At 38.5% G+C, this 13,345-nt stretch overlaps 1 protein-coding gene across 1 annotated transcript in view; it reads left to right on the top strand.

Moving 5' to 3' along the window:
• The window catches only part of marchf5 (membrane-associated ring finger (C3HC4) 5), a 48,213-nt gene that overhangs the window by 16,582 nt on the left and 18,286 nt on the right, over positions 1 to 13,345 (top strand). Inside the window, exon 2 of the mRNA XM_057848455.1 lies at positions 849 to 1,051. Within this exon, the coding sequence (XP_057704438.1) occupies positions 849 to 1,051 (203 nt within the window). The remainder of the gene's footprint in view (positions 1 to 848; positions 1,052 to 13,345) is intronic.

Genomic DNA, 13,345 nt, shown 5'->3' with positions numbered 1-13,345 from the left:
TAAGGTAATAAATGAAGGTAAAGGCAATTCATATAGGCAATTCATTGATATATAGATAAGGTTTAAAAGGAAAAAGGTGAAAAGTTTTTGTTAATTTCTAATTGTGTTGCATTATTTGTGTGCACCGTAGCTCTTACAGTGTGTTTACATCAAGGATGGAATAAAAGTTGTAAACCATCAGTTTAAGAGACCATCTTTTCAATCGGGATGCTACACTAGTTAATTCTATCAGCATTTGAACTCATTGTTTATTTGTGATTTATTATTGTTATTTACGTGTTTATTTGTACTTTAATAAATAATTTGAGTGTTCCAATATGTTTTTTGTGAATTGATAAGCGTCAACAAAAATTTCATTGCTAAATTGGTAAAAAAAAAAAAAAAAATGTAATTATTAGATTAGTCGACTAATCGTAAAAATAGTCGGCTGACTAATCGGGAGAAAATTAGTCGTTTGGGACAGCCCTAGTGACCATAGCTTTTAAGAGTTATTCAGATAACTATAGCATAAGGAACATGCTAACAATTTAACCAAACCATCAGTGTCACTCCAAAACGCCAAAATAACATGTGAAATGATATCATAAAGTGTTAATATTTCACACATAAGTCTCTCCTGACTATAAGTCGCACCACCACCCAAACTATATTAAAAAAAAAACAAAAAACTGCGACTTATAGTCCAAAAATACGGTAATGTTGAGGCCGTTGTTAAGACAGTTGCCCAACATGAACATGCATTCATCAGCTTGACTTCTATGGTAATTTTATGGAAATTGAAGTCACTTGATTCATTCTAGGTAGTGTTTTTTTCTTTATTCGACCTGCCATCATGCCTTTTGTTTTAGGAGCTGCTGGGTCTGCTTCGCAACAGACGAGGATGACCGCACAGCAGAGTGGGTGCGACCATGCCGCTGCCGGGGTTCCACCAAGTGGGTCCACCAGGCCTGCCTACAGCGCTGGGTGGATGAGAAGCAGCGCGGCAACAGCACTGCACGCGTAGCCTGTCCGCAATGTAATGCGGAATATCTCATTGTCTTTCCTAAACTGGGTAAGTGGCATTTTGGGAATGTTTCGAGGGGTTTAGTGAAACTAATTTCAGGATAACAAACTAGAGTTTTAGTTTTCTGTCATGTTTGCTTCTTTGGCAGCAACGTTAGATCCAGACTTAAGTATATAATAACTGACAAGCATTTATGTTAAGCCTTGTGAGAAAGAGCAGGCTTTTAGATTGTTGCAGTGGATTCTTCTTGGCTGAATGGGCAATAGATTTTTGGAGAAATATTAGGTTTGAGCTAGCTATTTTTAAACACTAGCCCAAGCTAAACTTGCCAAAATCTACTTAATATTGAGTTGTCTGGTGCTAAATGTCTAACAGTTATTTGCTAGGAATTAGTACAAGGATTCTGAAAGCACTTAGTGAAGGATAATAATACACACGTCACTGAATTATCCATCAGCCGCCGGGCTACTCGAATTTTATCTTCAAAGGGCAAGATGCTGCAATGTGAGATGAGACCTGGCCTCAAGACAATGTTGTCTGCAGGAAGCCTGTAATGTTCATTTATATTTATAGAGTCCAAGGCTGTGCTGTCACTCACTCAGGTGCTATTAGCAGACGGTTCAGCTCACTTCCTTCACCCCAGTAAATTAACCTGCTGTATGTGATATTTAGCACTTGGCTGGAAGCTAGCTATTTTAAGATGAAAGTGTTTATCACCAGGATTAATTGGTGCTGAGGTCCCTGAGGAACTCTTAATTACTGTGCTACCAATTTTAACACTGACAAACAAAGTTGTTTAAAGTTTGCTTGACGGATGGTTGATTAAAGGATGGTTGATTTTGTCCCCAACTAATTTGCCAGCATTAACGGCGCTAGCAGTTTTAAAAGCGATTTATTAAGACCCTTGTGGATTGCCTGCTTTGTCCAATTTTACACGGTATTTTGTAGGGGTGTAATGGTACACAAAAATCTCGGTTCGGTACGTACCTCGGTTTTGAGGTCACGGTTCGGTTCATTTTCGGTACAGTAAGAAAACAAAATGCAAAATATAAATGTGCTAGTTGTTTATTACACACTTTTGTGCTTTAAACAATAGGAACATTAGCCTATACAAAGCTAGAATTATGCTCAAAAAGTAGCAGGTATTTAAAGATAATAATCCAACAACAATTTGCCTTTCAGACCCCGCGTATTAGTCAGCTTTGTTTCTGAAAGAAAGAAGAAAAAAAAGTCCTGTGCTAAAGAGAAAAGCAATCCCAGTGACAAAGATTTTAACATGTATTTTCCAAATGAAATGCCTCAATGAATCATTTTTTTTTCTTATAAACTGTTTTCAAAAGCTTTATTGGTGGATTTTCTCTAGTTAAAGTGCCACACAGAAATTAATAAATGTAATTGTGTAAGCAGGATCTTATTATTTAATTACAGGTGTTTTAGCTCATTTCAATTTATTTTATTTAAACGGGTTATTACTTTATTATGTGTTTATATTAGGGTTGTTCCGATCATGTTTTTTTTGCTCCCGATCCGATCGTTTTAGTTTGAGTATCTGCCGATCCCGGTATTTCCCTATCCGATTGCTTTTTTTTGCTCCCAATTCAATTCCAATCATTCCCGATAATTTTTCCCAACCATATACATTTTGGCAATGCATTCAGAAAAAAATGAATAAAACTCGGACGAATATATACATTCAACATACAGTACATACAGTAAGTACTGTATTTGTTTATTATGACAATAAATCCTCAAGATGGTATTTACATAATTAACATTCTTTCTGTGAGAGGGATCCACAGATAGAAAGACTTGTGACTTTGTATATTGTGACTAAATATTGCCATCTAGTGTATTTGTTGAGCTTTCAGTAAATGATACTACAGCCATGCCCCAATGCATGATGGGAAGTGGAACCAGGATGGGAAGTGGAACCATGACTGTGCGTCGTGCTACCAATGGATATATCTTCTCTGCACCATGACAAAGATCAATTGCCACCTTGCTTCCTATGATATTTCTAATCATAGGGAGAGGGATTTCAAGGCTTGAGCCAATTGAAGAAAGGCTCCAAAGACTGCCAAAATTTACTCCACTCGTTTAGCGCTGCCTTTTATCTCTCGATATAGGTAAAACGGCGTTAATACAGATTGAGCGCGACAATGAGTGAGAGGGTCATGCAGCGCATACATTAAATGCGTGAATTATTTTATCGTGACACATTATTTAAATAATTTCATTGCCGCCATTATTGGGATATTTTTGATAACCCTACCTTAAGCCTGAACTAAAGACTTTGGATGAGTGTAACATATTATGTCCGTAACGTTAAATACAATTAGAAAACAATTTAATTAAAAAAATATATATACAGTATATATTAAAAAAAGGCATGGCCTTGACCTTTCAGTAAATGATACTGCAGCCATTCAACCCAAATGCATGATGGGAAGTGGACCCATGACTGTGCGTTGTGCTACCAATGGATATATCTTCTCTGCGTTGGGAAATAACAGGTGTTAAGAAAAAGATAGATTGCTACCTTGCTTCCCCACTTTGCTTCCCATGATATTTCTAATCGTATGGAGGCGGATTGTAAGGCTTCAGTCTATTAAGGCTTCAGCCTACCAAAGGCTGCCAAATGCACTCTAATCACGCACTCTACTCATTTTACGCTGCCTTTTATCTCTCTAAATGGGTAAAATGGCGCTATTACAGATTGAGCGCGACAATGCGTGAGTGGATTGTGCCACGCATGCATTAATTGCGTTAAATATTTAACGTGATACATTTTTTAAAAATTACTTACCGCCGTTATCGGTACCTTAAGCCTAAACTAATGACTCTGGATGAGTGTAACATATTGTGTCTGTAACGTTAAATACATTTAGAAAACGATTTAATAAAAAATAAAAAAAGGCATAGCCGATATTTTTTTGCCGGTTCCGATACTTTGAAAATGACGTGATCGGATATTACAAATGTAGTATTCATTGATATTGTATATTATATTTTGTATAACTTAAGTTCCTATGTGAATATTAGTTTTTACTTGTTTTGTTGTGGTAGGAGGGGTTTGTTTGAACACGGGGCCGTGTTGGTTATTATTATAGCAGAGAAGACATCAGTAAATCAACAAAGACAAGTCAACTGTGCCCCGATCTACCACTCAAGAGATCTGATGGACTCAAAAAGTAGGTTTCAATTGCATATTAGTTTGAAAATTGACCTGATCCACCGTATTTGTACACGAGTGACTTCTGGCCCGATCCTAGCTAGTGTATTGACGCAGGAGGGCCGCGTCTCGCATCAAATAATAAACTCTGCCGTTCTTTTCACGTGCGTCGCGTTGAGCCACTTCTGGGACGCATCTAACACCTGCGTTTCACTGCGTTCTCGCGGCGGCCACGTTGTCGCGCCGTTGACGTTTCTGAACTGTCCTACTGTGTTGGTCCTCATTATAGTAGAAAAGACGGAGTAAATATAATCTACACAAAGAAACTGTAAACCGATCGACTCACAGCCTCAAAAAGTAAGGGATATATTTAGTGCTGCAACGATTAATCGATTAACTCGAGTATTTGATTAGAAAAAAATATTCGAATTAAATTTTGTTGCCTCGAGTATTCGTTTAATTAAAGTGGCGTTGTAATGTTTTATTTGGAAAGTGTTTACATTTAGTTTATTGATTAGGGTGGATACATTGCCCTCTAGTCTGCCCCATTTCACATGGCTGAATCCAACTGCTCCCTGTTAAGACCAACGTAAGCTTTTTGGGGGGCTAATGTTTTTTAATGCATTTGTAATTTAGTTTATATGTATATTTAGCCGTTTTTTGTGGGAATATGATTCTGAACCATTTGTTAAGAGCATTGGAAAAAAAAACCGTTAGCATTTTATAGCATTTAAGCTAGCGGACTTTTGCCATGTAAGTTAGCCAAATTTTATTGTATATGGATCCTCATTTATTTATTTTGAATACCGTTTGAGGCTCAGCTCAGGTATTTTAATTTTTCATGTTCCTTTTCCGATTACTCGATTATTCGACTTACTTGTTCATCAATTAATCGACTACTAAAATAATCGATAGCTGCAGCCCTAGTTATATTACGTCAGAAACTCGTTCGGTACGCGTCCGTCCCGAACCGACTACCACGTACCGAAACAGTTCAATACTATTACATGTACCGTTACACCCTGAGTATTTTAATATCATGCCAATTGGAGATGATTGCTGGTAATCACATTGTTAATTTTAGTCAAGTGTTATTTTGTTCTTGATATCTAGCATTAATGTTTTTATTCTGGTTGGTTTCTACAAAATGTTGTTGCTCTTGTTAGTTGAAGTTCCCTGAAATGATCTTGGGAATCCGTAGCAGCATTTTCATTTAATGGAAACTGGAAGTTCCACTGTTTCTATCATTTTTCACTGAATCACATGATCCAATTTTGGAAATGGTTGTGAAAGAAACTGTACACATTACCTGCTGATTCAAAATAGAAAATCTCCCAGCCACACTTCCTGCTGTCAGACAGAAGTTTGGGGTGGTATTTTATGAAGTTGGGAGCTGAGAGTTGGAGTAAAGTGGGTCAAGTTGAGATGAGTTAAAGTAATAAAGAGCCGATAATGCAGCTCATCAAAGACTGAGCAGTGAGGAGTGCCACGTGGCTAGGTTAATTCATGAAATGTGAAGGCACGCTTCCGCTTTAGAGCAGTAGATAAATAAGTATAGTTTTGCACATGTAAAATAATCACTCATTATCAGTAAAAATAACACTGAAATTAAAACTGTTTGAACACTGACTGCAGGTTATATTGTGTCTTATAGCTTGGAGCGTTGACAAAAAGAAATTACGTTCAAAGATCAGTTTCAAATATCACCTTGTCAGATCGCCGACATGCAACAGCTATCGCTCTGGTTTCGATTTCTGTGGCAACCAGCCACCCACCACCGTTGTCATTTTTTAAAATATTCTTATATTAGTGGTATTTTATACAGATTCTTTATATGATTTCATGCAATACCAAATCCTATAATTGCATGTTATCGTTAGAACAGTAAAGAATACTTTGAAATGTTGGTAAAGTAATATATACGTATAACATACACTCACCGGCCACTTTATTAGGTACACCATGCTAGTAACGGGTTGGACCCCCTTTTGCCTTCAGAACTGCCTCAATTCTTCGTGGCATAGATTCAACAAGGTGCTGGAAGCATTCCTCAGAGAGTTTGGTCCATATTGACACGATGGCATCACACAGTTGGTGCAGATTTGTCGGCTGCACATCCATGATGCGAATCTCCCCGTTCCACCACATCCCAAATATGCTCTATTGGATTGAGATCTGGTGACTGTGGAGGCCATTTGAGTACAGTGAACTCATTGTCATGTTCAAGAAACCAGTCTGAGATGATTCCAGCTTTATGACATGGTGCATTATCCTGCTGAAAGTAGCCATCAGAAGTTGGGTACATTCTGGTCATAAAGGGAAGGACATGGTCAGCAACAATACTCATGTAGGCTGTGGCGTTCCAACGATGCTCAGTTGGTACCAAGGGGCCCAAAGAGTGCCAAGAAAATATTCCCCACACCATTACACCACCACCACCAGCCTGAACCGTTGATACAAGGCAGGATGGATCCATGCTTTCATGTTGTTGACGCCAAATTCTGACCCTACCATCAGAATGTCGCAGCAGAAATCGAAACTCATCAGACCAGGCAAAGTTTTTCCAATCTTCTATTGTCCAATTTCGATGAGCTTGTGCAAATTGTAGCCTCAGTTTCCTGTTCTTAGCTGAAAGGATTGGCACCCGGCGTGGTCTTCTGCTGCTGTTGCCCATCTGCCTCAAAGTTCGACGTACTGTGCGTTCAGAGATGCTCTTCTGCCTACCTTGGTTGTAACGGGTGGTTATTTGAGTCACTGTTGCCTTTCTATCAGCTTGAACCAGTCTGGCCATTCTCCCCTGACCTCTGGCATTAACAAGGCATTTCCGCCCACAGAACTGCCGCTCACTGGATATTTTTTCTTTTTCGGACCATTCTCTGTAAACCCTAGAGATGGTTGTGCGTGAAAATCCCAGTAGATCAGCAGTTTTTGAAATACTCAGACCGGCCCTTCTGGCACCAACAACCATGCCACGTTCAAAGTCACTCAAATCACCTTTCTTCCCCATACTGATGCTTGGTTTGAACTGCAGGAGATTGTCTTAAACCATGTCTACATGCCTAAATTCACTGAGTTGCCGCCATATGATTGGCTGATTAGAAATTAAGTGTTAACGAGCAGTTGGACAGGTGTACCTAATAAAGTGGCCGGTGAGTGTACATCAAATAATATTATAGTATAGAAATTATTAATATGTACTGTACATTCATTCTCTCTCATAGATATGTGTGTGTACGTGTATATACAGTGGGGAAAATAAATTTTTAGTCAACCACCAATTGTGCAAGTTCTCCTACTTGAAAAGATTAAAGAGGCCTGTAATCGTCAACATGGAATACATGAATATTTATATTAATCATATTTATATTTTATTCCACATATGGAATGTGGAATAAAAACAGAAAATCACATTGTTTGATTTTTAAAGAATTTATTTCAAAATTAGAGTGGAAAATAAGTATTTGGTCACCTACAAACAAGCAAGATTTCTGGCTGTCAAAGAGGTCTCACGTCTTCTAACGAGGTCCAACGAGGTCTAACAAGGCTCCACTCGTTACCTGTATTACTGGCACCTGCTTTAACTCATTATCGGTATAAAAGACACCTGTCCACAGTCTCAGTCAGTCACACTCCAATCTCCACTATGGCCAAGACCAAAGAGCTGTCGAAGGACACCAGAGACAAAATTGTAGACCTGCACCAGGTTGGGAAGACTAATTCTGCAATAGGTAAAACACTTGGTGTAAAGAAATCAACAGTGGGAGCAATTATTAGAAAATGAAAGACATACAAGACCATTGATAATCTCCCTCAATCTGGGGCTCCATGCAAGACCTCACCCCGTGGCGTCAAAATGAAAACAAGAACAGTGAGCAATAATCCCAGAACCACACTGGGGGACCTAGTGAATGACCTACAGAGAGCTTGGACCACAGTAACCAAGGCTACTATCAGTTACACAATGCGCCGCCAGGGACTCAAATCCTGCACTACCAGACGTGTCCCCCTGCTGAAGAAAGTACACGTCCAGGCCCGTCTGCGGTTCGCTAGAGAGCATTTGGATGATCCAGAAGAGGACTGGGAGAATGTGTTATGGTCAGATGAAACCAAAATAGAACTTTTTGGTAGAAACACAGGTTCTCGTGTTTGGAGGAGAAAGAATACTGAATTGCATCCGAAGAACACCATACCCACTGTGAAGCATGAGGTTGGAAACATCATGCTTTGGGGCTGTTTTTCTGCAAAGGGACCAGGACGACTGATCTGTGTAAAAGAAAGAATGAATGGGGCTATGTATCGAGAGATTTTGAGTGAAAATCTCCTTCCATCAGCAAGGGCATTGAAGATGAGACGTGGCTGGGTCTTTCAGCATGACAATGATTCCGAACACTCAGCCAGGGCAACAAAGGAGTGGCTTCGTAAGAAGCATTTCAAGGTCCTGGAGTGGACTAGCCAGTCTCCAGATCTCAACCCTATAGAAAATCTGTGGAGGGAGTTGAAAGTCCGTGTTGCCCAACGACAGCCCCGAAACATCACTGCTCTAGAGGAGATCTGCAGGGAGGAATGGGCCAAAATACCAGCAACAGTGTATGAAAAGCTTGTGAAGAGTTACAGAAAACGTTTGGCCTACGTTATTACCAACAAAGGGTACATAACAAAGTATTGAGATGAACTTTTGGTAATGACCAAATACTTAATTTCCACCATGATTTGCAAATTAATTCTTTATAAATTAAACAATGTGATTTTCTGTTTTCTTTTTCCCACTTTCTGTCTCTCATCATTGAGGTTTACCCATGTTGACAATTGCAGGCCTCTCTAATATTTTCAACTGGGAGAACTTGCACAATTAGTGGTTGACTAAATACTTATTTGCTCCACTGTATATGCCTTTGGTCATCATACGAAGTGTTGACGCTGTGGTTTAAGAATAGTTATTAGTCTACAAGCACACAAGCCAGAATTTATCTAACTTTAAAATCCAATGTATAGCTAGCTAGCTACTGAATGACATGGTCTGGGCTTTCTATTATATCAGCCTAAATTCAGTAAGGTAACTTTATTGATTCCCCTGCATTGCTGCTGCAGTGACTATCATTTTCTGGCATCTTATATTTTGTGTTAAAGTGCAAGAGGCATTGACATATTGATTATGAATTTTTATGTATAGAATAGGGCTGCAGCTATCGAATATTTTAGTAATCGAGTAATCGACTGAAAATTCTATCGATTGAGTAATCTGATAAAACAAATATATTTTTAGGTGAAGAGCAATTATAAATATACATGAGAAAACAAGACATTTCATCTAAACTTGAACCATTTTCAGTCAATCAATGTCTTTATGTTTGATGTATATTGTTGAAAACAGCCAACAATTGCATCTCAGATGTAACTAGAATAAAAAAAAAAGACTAATTCACTGCTTTCACTCAAAAAACCTTTAGATCTTATTAAAATAAATATATATACCTAAAAATGTCGTTACGCTTGATAACACACATCACTTAAAAGTTAGGATTTTTTCCCTCATGTTTCAATTGAATTTCTATTTGTGTCAAGCCATTTTTAAGTTCTAGTTAAGTTTTAAGTTAGTCTACTCTAAACTGTAAGGCCTGATAGGATTTTGAGTTTTTGCAGTGTTCAAAATAAATGTATGATACAGGCTGTATTGGAGCACATCAGGGACCAGTGCTACTGGGTGTTTTATCCAGCAATGACTACTGAGCTAAAATTGATAGTTAGCATTATTGAGTTTTAATTTTACACCCTCATCACTCCACAACGCTATGTTATGTTAAAGCCTGTATGTAAGACACGTGAGCCACGCATCGAAAGTGGTCATGATTAATAGAAACCTAGCCCTACGCAGGGCTAACGTTACTTGAGCTAGTGACAGTAACGTTAATCTTATTTATTAGCGCTTAGCGCTCTTTATTAGCGCTTAGCGCTCTACTGCTTTAAGATGGCGGCTGTTTACTAACGCTGCCCAGACGCGGCCGAGTCTGTCATTAAGCATCTAGTTCAACGATGTGATCTCTATGAGACTCATCAGACGCTACCTGCTACCAACGTAGCATCGTGCGGGCTAGTATTTAGCAACGTCGGCATCGTTTGTAGCGGCTGTTGGCTGCAGTAAGTTTTTTTTTTTTTTTTTTTTTTTTTTTGCTTCTTCCTCTACGCACGTGACATCAGCGCGTTGTCCCGCATTAAAAGTAGTCCGAGCAAAGCGTGATGCTTAGAGCTGTCAAAATAAACGATTACTCGAGGTGAATAAAATTACTCGGATCAGTTTTTAAACTCGAGTTACTCAAGTTGCTCGAGTATTCATTTCAGCTCTAATATAGAATAACCTGTTGTTTTTTGAGTGCAATATGTCTGAAATGCTAAAATTGCCCTTTTTCACTGCATAAAATAGAAATTTCACAGGTTGCTAACACTGATGACAGCTTTCAAGTTCGAAGATGTAGCAAACATGAGCTCTCTTTTCCCCGCTGGGAAACCCCACAGCCGCATATCAGCTTATCTATTTACCCAGCCTTTGTTTATTGGCACAGAGGTGCGGCGCAAGGAGCGATGGATGCGGGTCGTCGTATTTCTGCTCCGCGAAGCTGCCGTCAGCACCTGCTGCAAAGCCAAAGCGAGCACGATCAACACGGCTCGGAGGACAGCGTGTCCTCGCTCGCTCGACAGTCTGCCAAACACACACACACACAACTCCTGCATCGCGGTTTGCTAACCCCCTTTTTAATTATCTTAATTACGAAATCGGCTGTCAGCCGATGTAACGAAACACTTGGCTCTCCGTTCTGTCGGCGGATCATTAAGGGGTGACCCATTTTTCCCTCCAGCCGCGGCCGCGTAAGGCTCATGCGGCGTAGAGCGGAAAGCATTCCTACTCCGTCTTCAAAATAAGCCACAGAAATGCACTCAAGCATTGCAGGATCATGAACTGAATTTTACTCTCGGACGGGTGGCATTGAATGATTATGCCTAAGTGCCATTGGGTTAATTTGTGAAATAACATTAAAATCATTAAGAAATCGTTGATTTTTTTTCTAGGTTTCATTGTTGTAAATGGTAATATGCCAAATAGGTGGTGTGACAAAATATCAAAATGGTGATATAACGTGATACTTTGGATCCTTGAAGGTTATCGATATGTTCCTGCCAAGAATCGATATTTCATTGTTAAAGGGGAACCTTCCATTAAGAAGAATGTCTCTGTTAACTCATTTCCAACCAGTCTTTTCGATTTTTGGCCATTTACTGGTCACTTTCTGTTCGTTGTAGGGTATTTTCAGTTCACGTCCAGTTAGTTGGAGTCACTGCCTATTCATTTGGGGAGATTCATGTGTTACTTCCTGTTCTGTAACCCAAAATCAACAGGAAGTGACCCAGAGTTGCCCCCAAATCAACAGGAAGACCTTTACAATTTACATTGAAGTTGTTTTAGGCATGTTGTAAGGAACAAAGAATACAAAATGGACGGCTATTTCCTTCAAAAACATTTTTAATAGCTTCCTGACTTAACTGTAGTCTACAACTGTATTGATTATCAAATTCGTTGGCAACTAATTTATTAGTCGATTTGGTCAGTTGTTGCAGTTGTTGCAGGCATATTAAGAAGCTAGTTTAGACAGTAAGATGTATGAAAATTGGCAAAAATGTGAATTCTTGTTTTCCTAAGTAAAAGCAGATTTTTTTTCATCTCCTACTTTGACTTATCAAACATTTATTAAAGAAATTTGATAATATTTGCATCTGAAAAGTTATCTGTATGACATAAATTCAAGAAATTAGACAAGTTTAAGGTGAAGAAGGTCCTAAACGTTTAATTAGTTATCAAAATAGTTGTCGATTAATACAAATTAGGGTTGTCAAACGATTAAAAATTTTAATCGAGTTAATTACCGCTTAAAAATTAATTATTCATAATTAATCGCAATTCAAACCATCTCTAAAATATGCCATATTTTTCTGTAAATTATTGTTGGAATCGAAAGATAAGACACAAGACTGATACATACATTCAACATGCGGTACATAAGTACTGTATTAGTTTATGATAACAATAAATCAACAAGATGGCATTAACATTATTAACATTCTCTTAATGCGATCCATGGATGGAAAGACTTGTAGTTCTTAAAAGATAAATGTTAGTACAAGTTATAGGAATTTTATATTAAAACCCCTCTTAATATTTTCATTTTATTAAAATTTGTAAAATTTTCAATCAAAAAATAAACTAATGGCTCGCCATTGTTGATGTCAATAATTACACCATGCTCACTGATGGTGCTGAAAGCCATAAAATCAGTTGGACCCAAGTGCCAGCAGAGGGCGGCAAACACCAAAAAACAAGTAACAAGCGGACATTACACTGTGCTGTCATTTTAAATTGCGTCAAATATTTTAACGTGATTAATTTAAAAAATTAATTACCGCCCATTAACGCGATAATTTTGACAGCCCTATTAAATTGTTGCACCTCTACCAAAAATGCCCCAAAATGTATCTCAATGGTAGCCATTGACCGCCATAGATGTTCAATTCATTTAAAGTTGGAGGGATGACAGAATGTTCATTCGCTGCCACCCTCCCAGTTTAAATGAATTGGATGTCTGCTCGTGATATTCTCAGCAAAAGGATGAAAAGAGCTTGTTTTTCTGTTTCTTGTTTGTATAGTAAAATATTGTGGAAATATTTCCTGACCCAAGTATTGAAAATATCGCCATATTGTGATATAATCATGATCGTGTGCCCTGTATCGTATATCGTATCGTGAAGGACCCAGATTTTCCCACCCCGAATGCCAAAGTTACTGTGTGCTCAATGTAATGTTTTTTCAAAGAGCCCCAATGTTCCTAATTTGGTACCTCTCGGCACTCATTCACCAGCTGTGCAGAGAGTGGCAGGTACTTCCCGACCGCACTTGGTCTGCTTCTGTGGCAAAGACTGTCTCATGGCCAAAAATAATTCCCATCAAATCAGAATTAACATCCTTCAAACCCTGGAATATTTTAATGGGCTTCCTCGCCTTCTCACATTTGTAGACAGCAAATGTAGATGTTGCGTGTTAATTTTACACCTTCACTGTCATTCTTAAGTGGTAATATAAATAGCTGGGATGTGTTTCTGTTAAAGCTGAGTACTATCATGGGAAC

The sequence above is a fragment of the Corythoichthys intestinalis genome, chromosome 10 (genome assembly GCF_030265065.1).
Source record: "Corythoichthys intestinalis isolate RoL2023-P3 chromosome 10, ASM3026506v1, whole genome shotgun sequence".
Classification (NCBI taxonomy): Eukaryota; Metazoa; Chordata; class Actinopteri; order Syngnathiformes; family Syngnathidae; genus Corythoichthys; species Corythoichthys intestinalis.
Note: the sequence above shows the minus strand (reverse complement) of the source record. Positions and strands in the feature narration are given on the sequence as shown.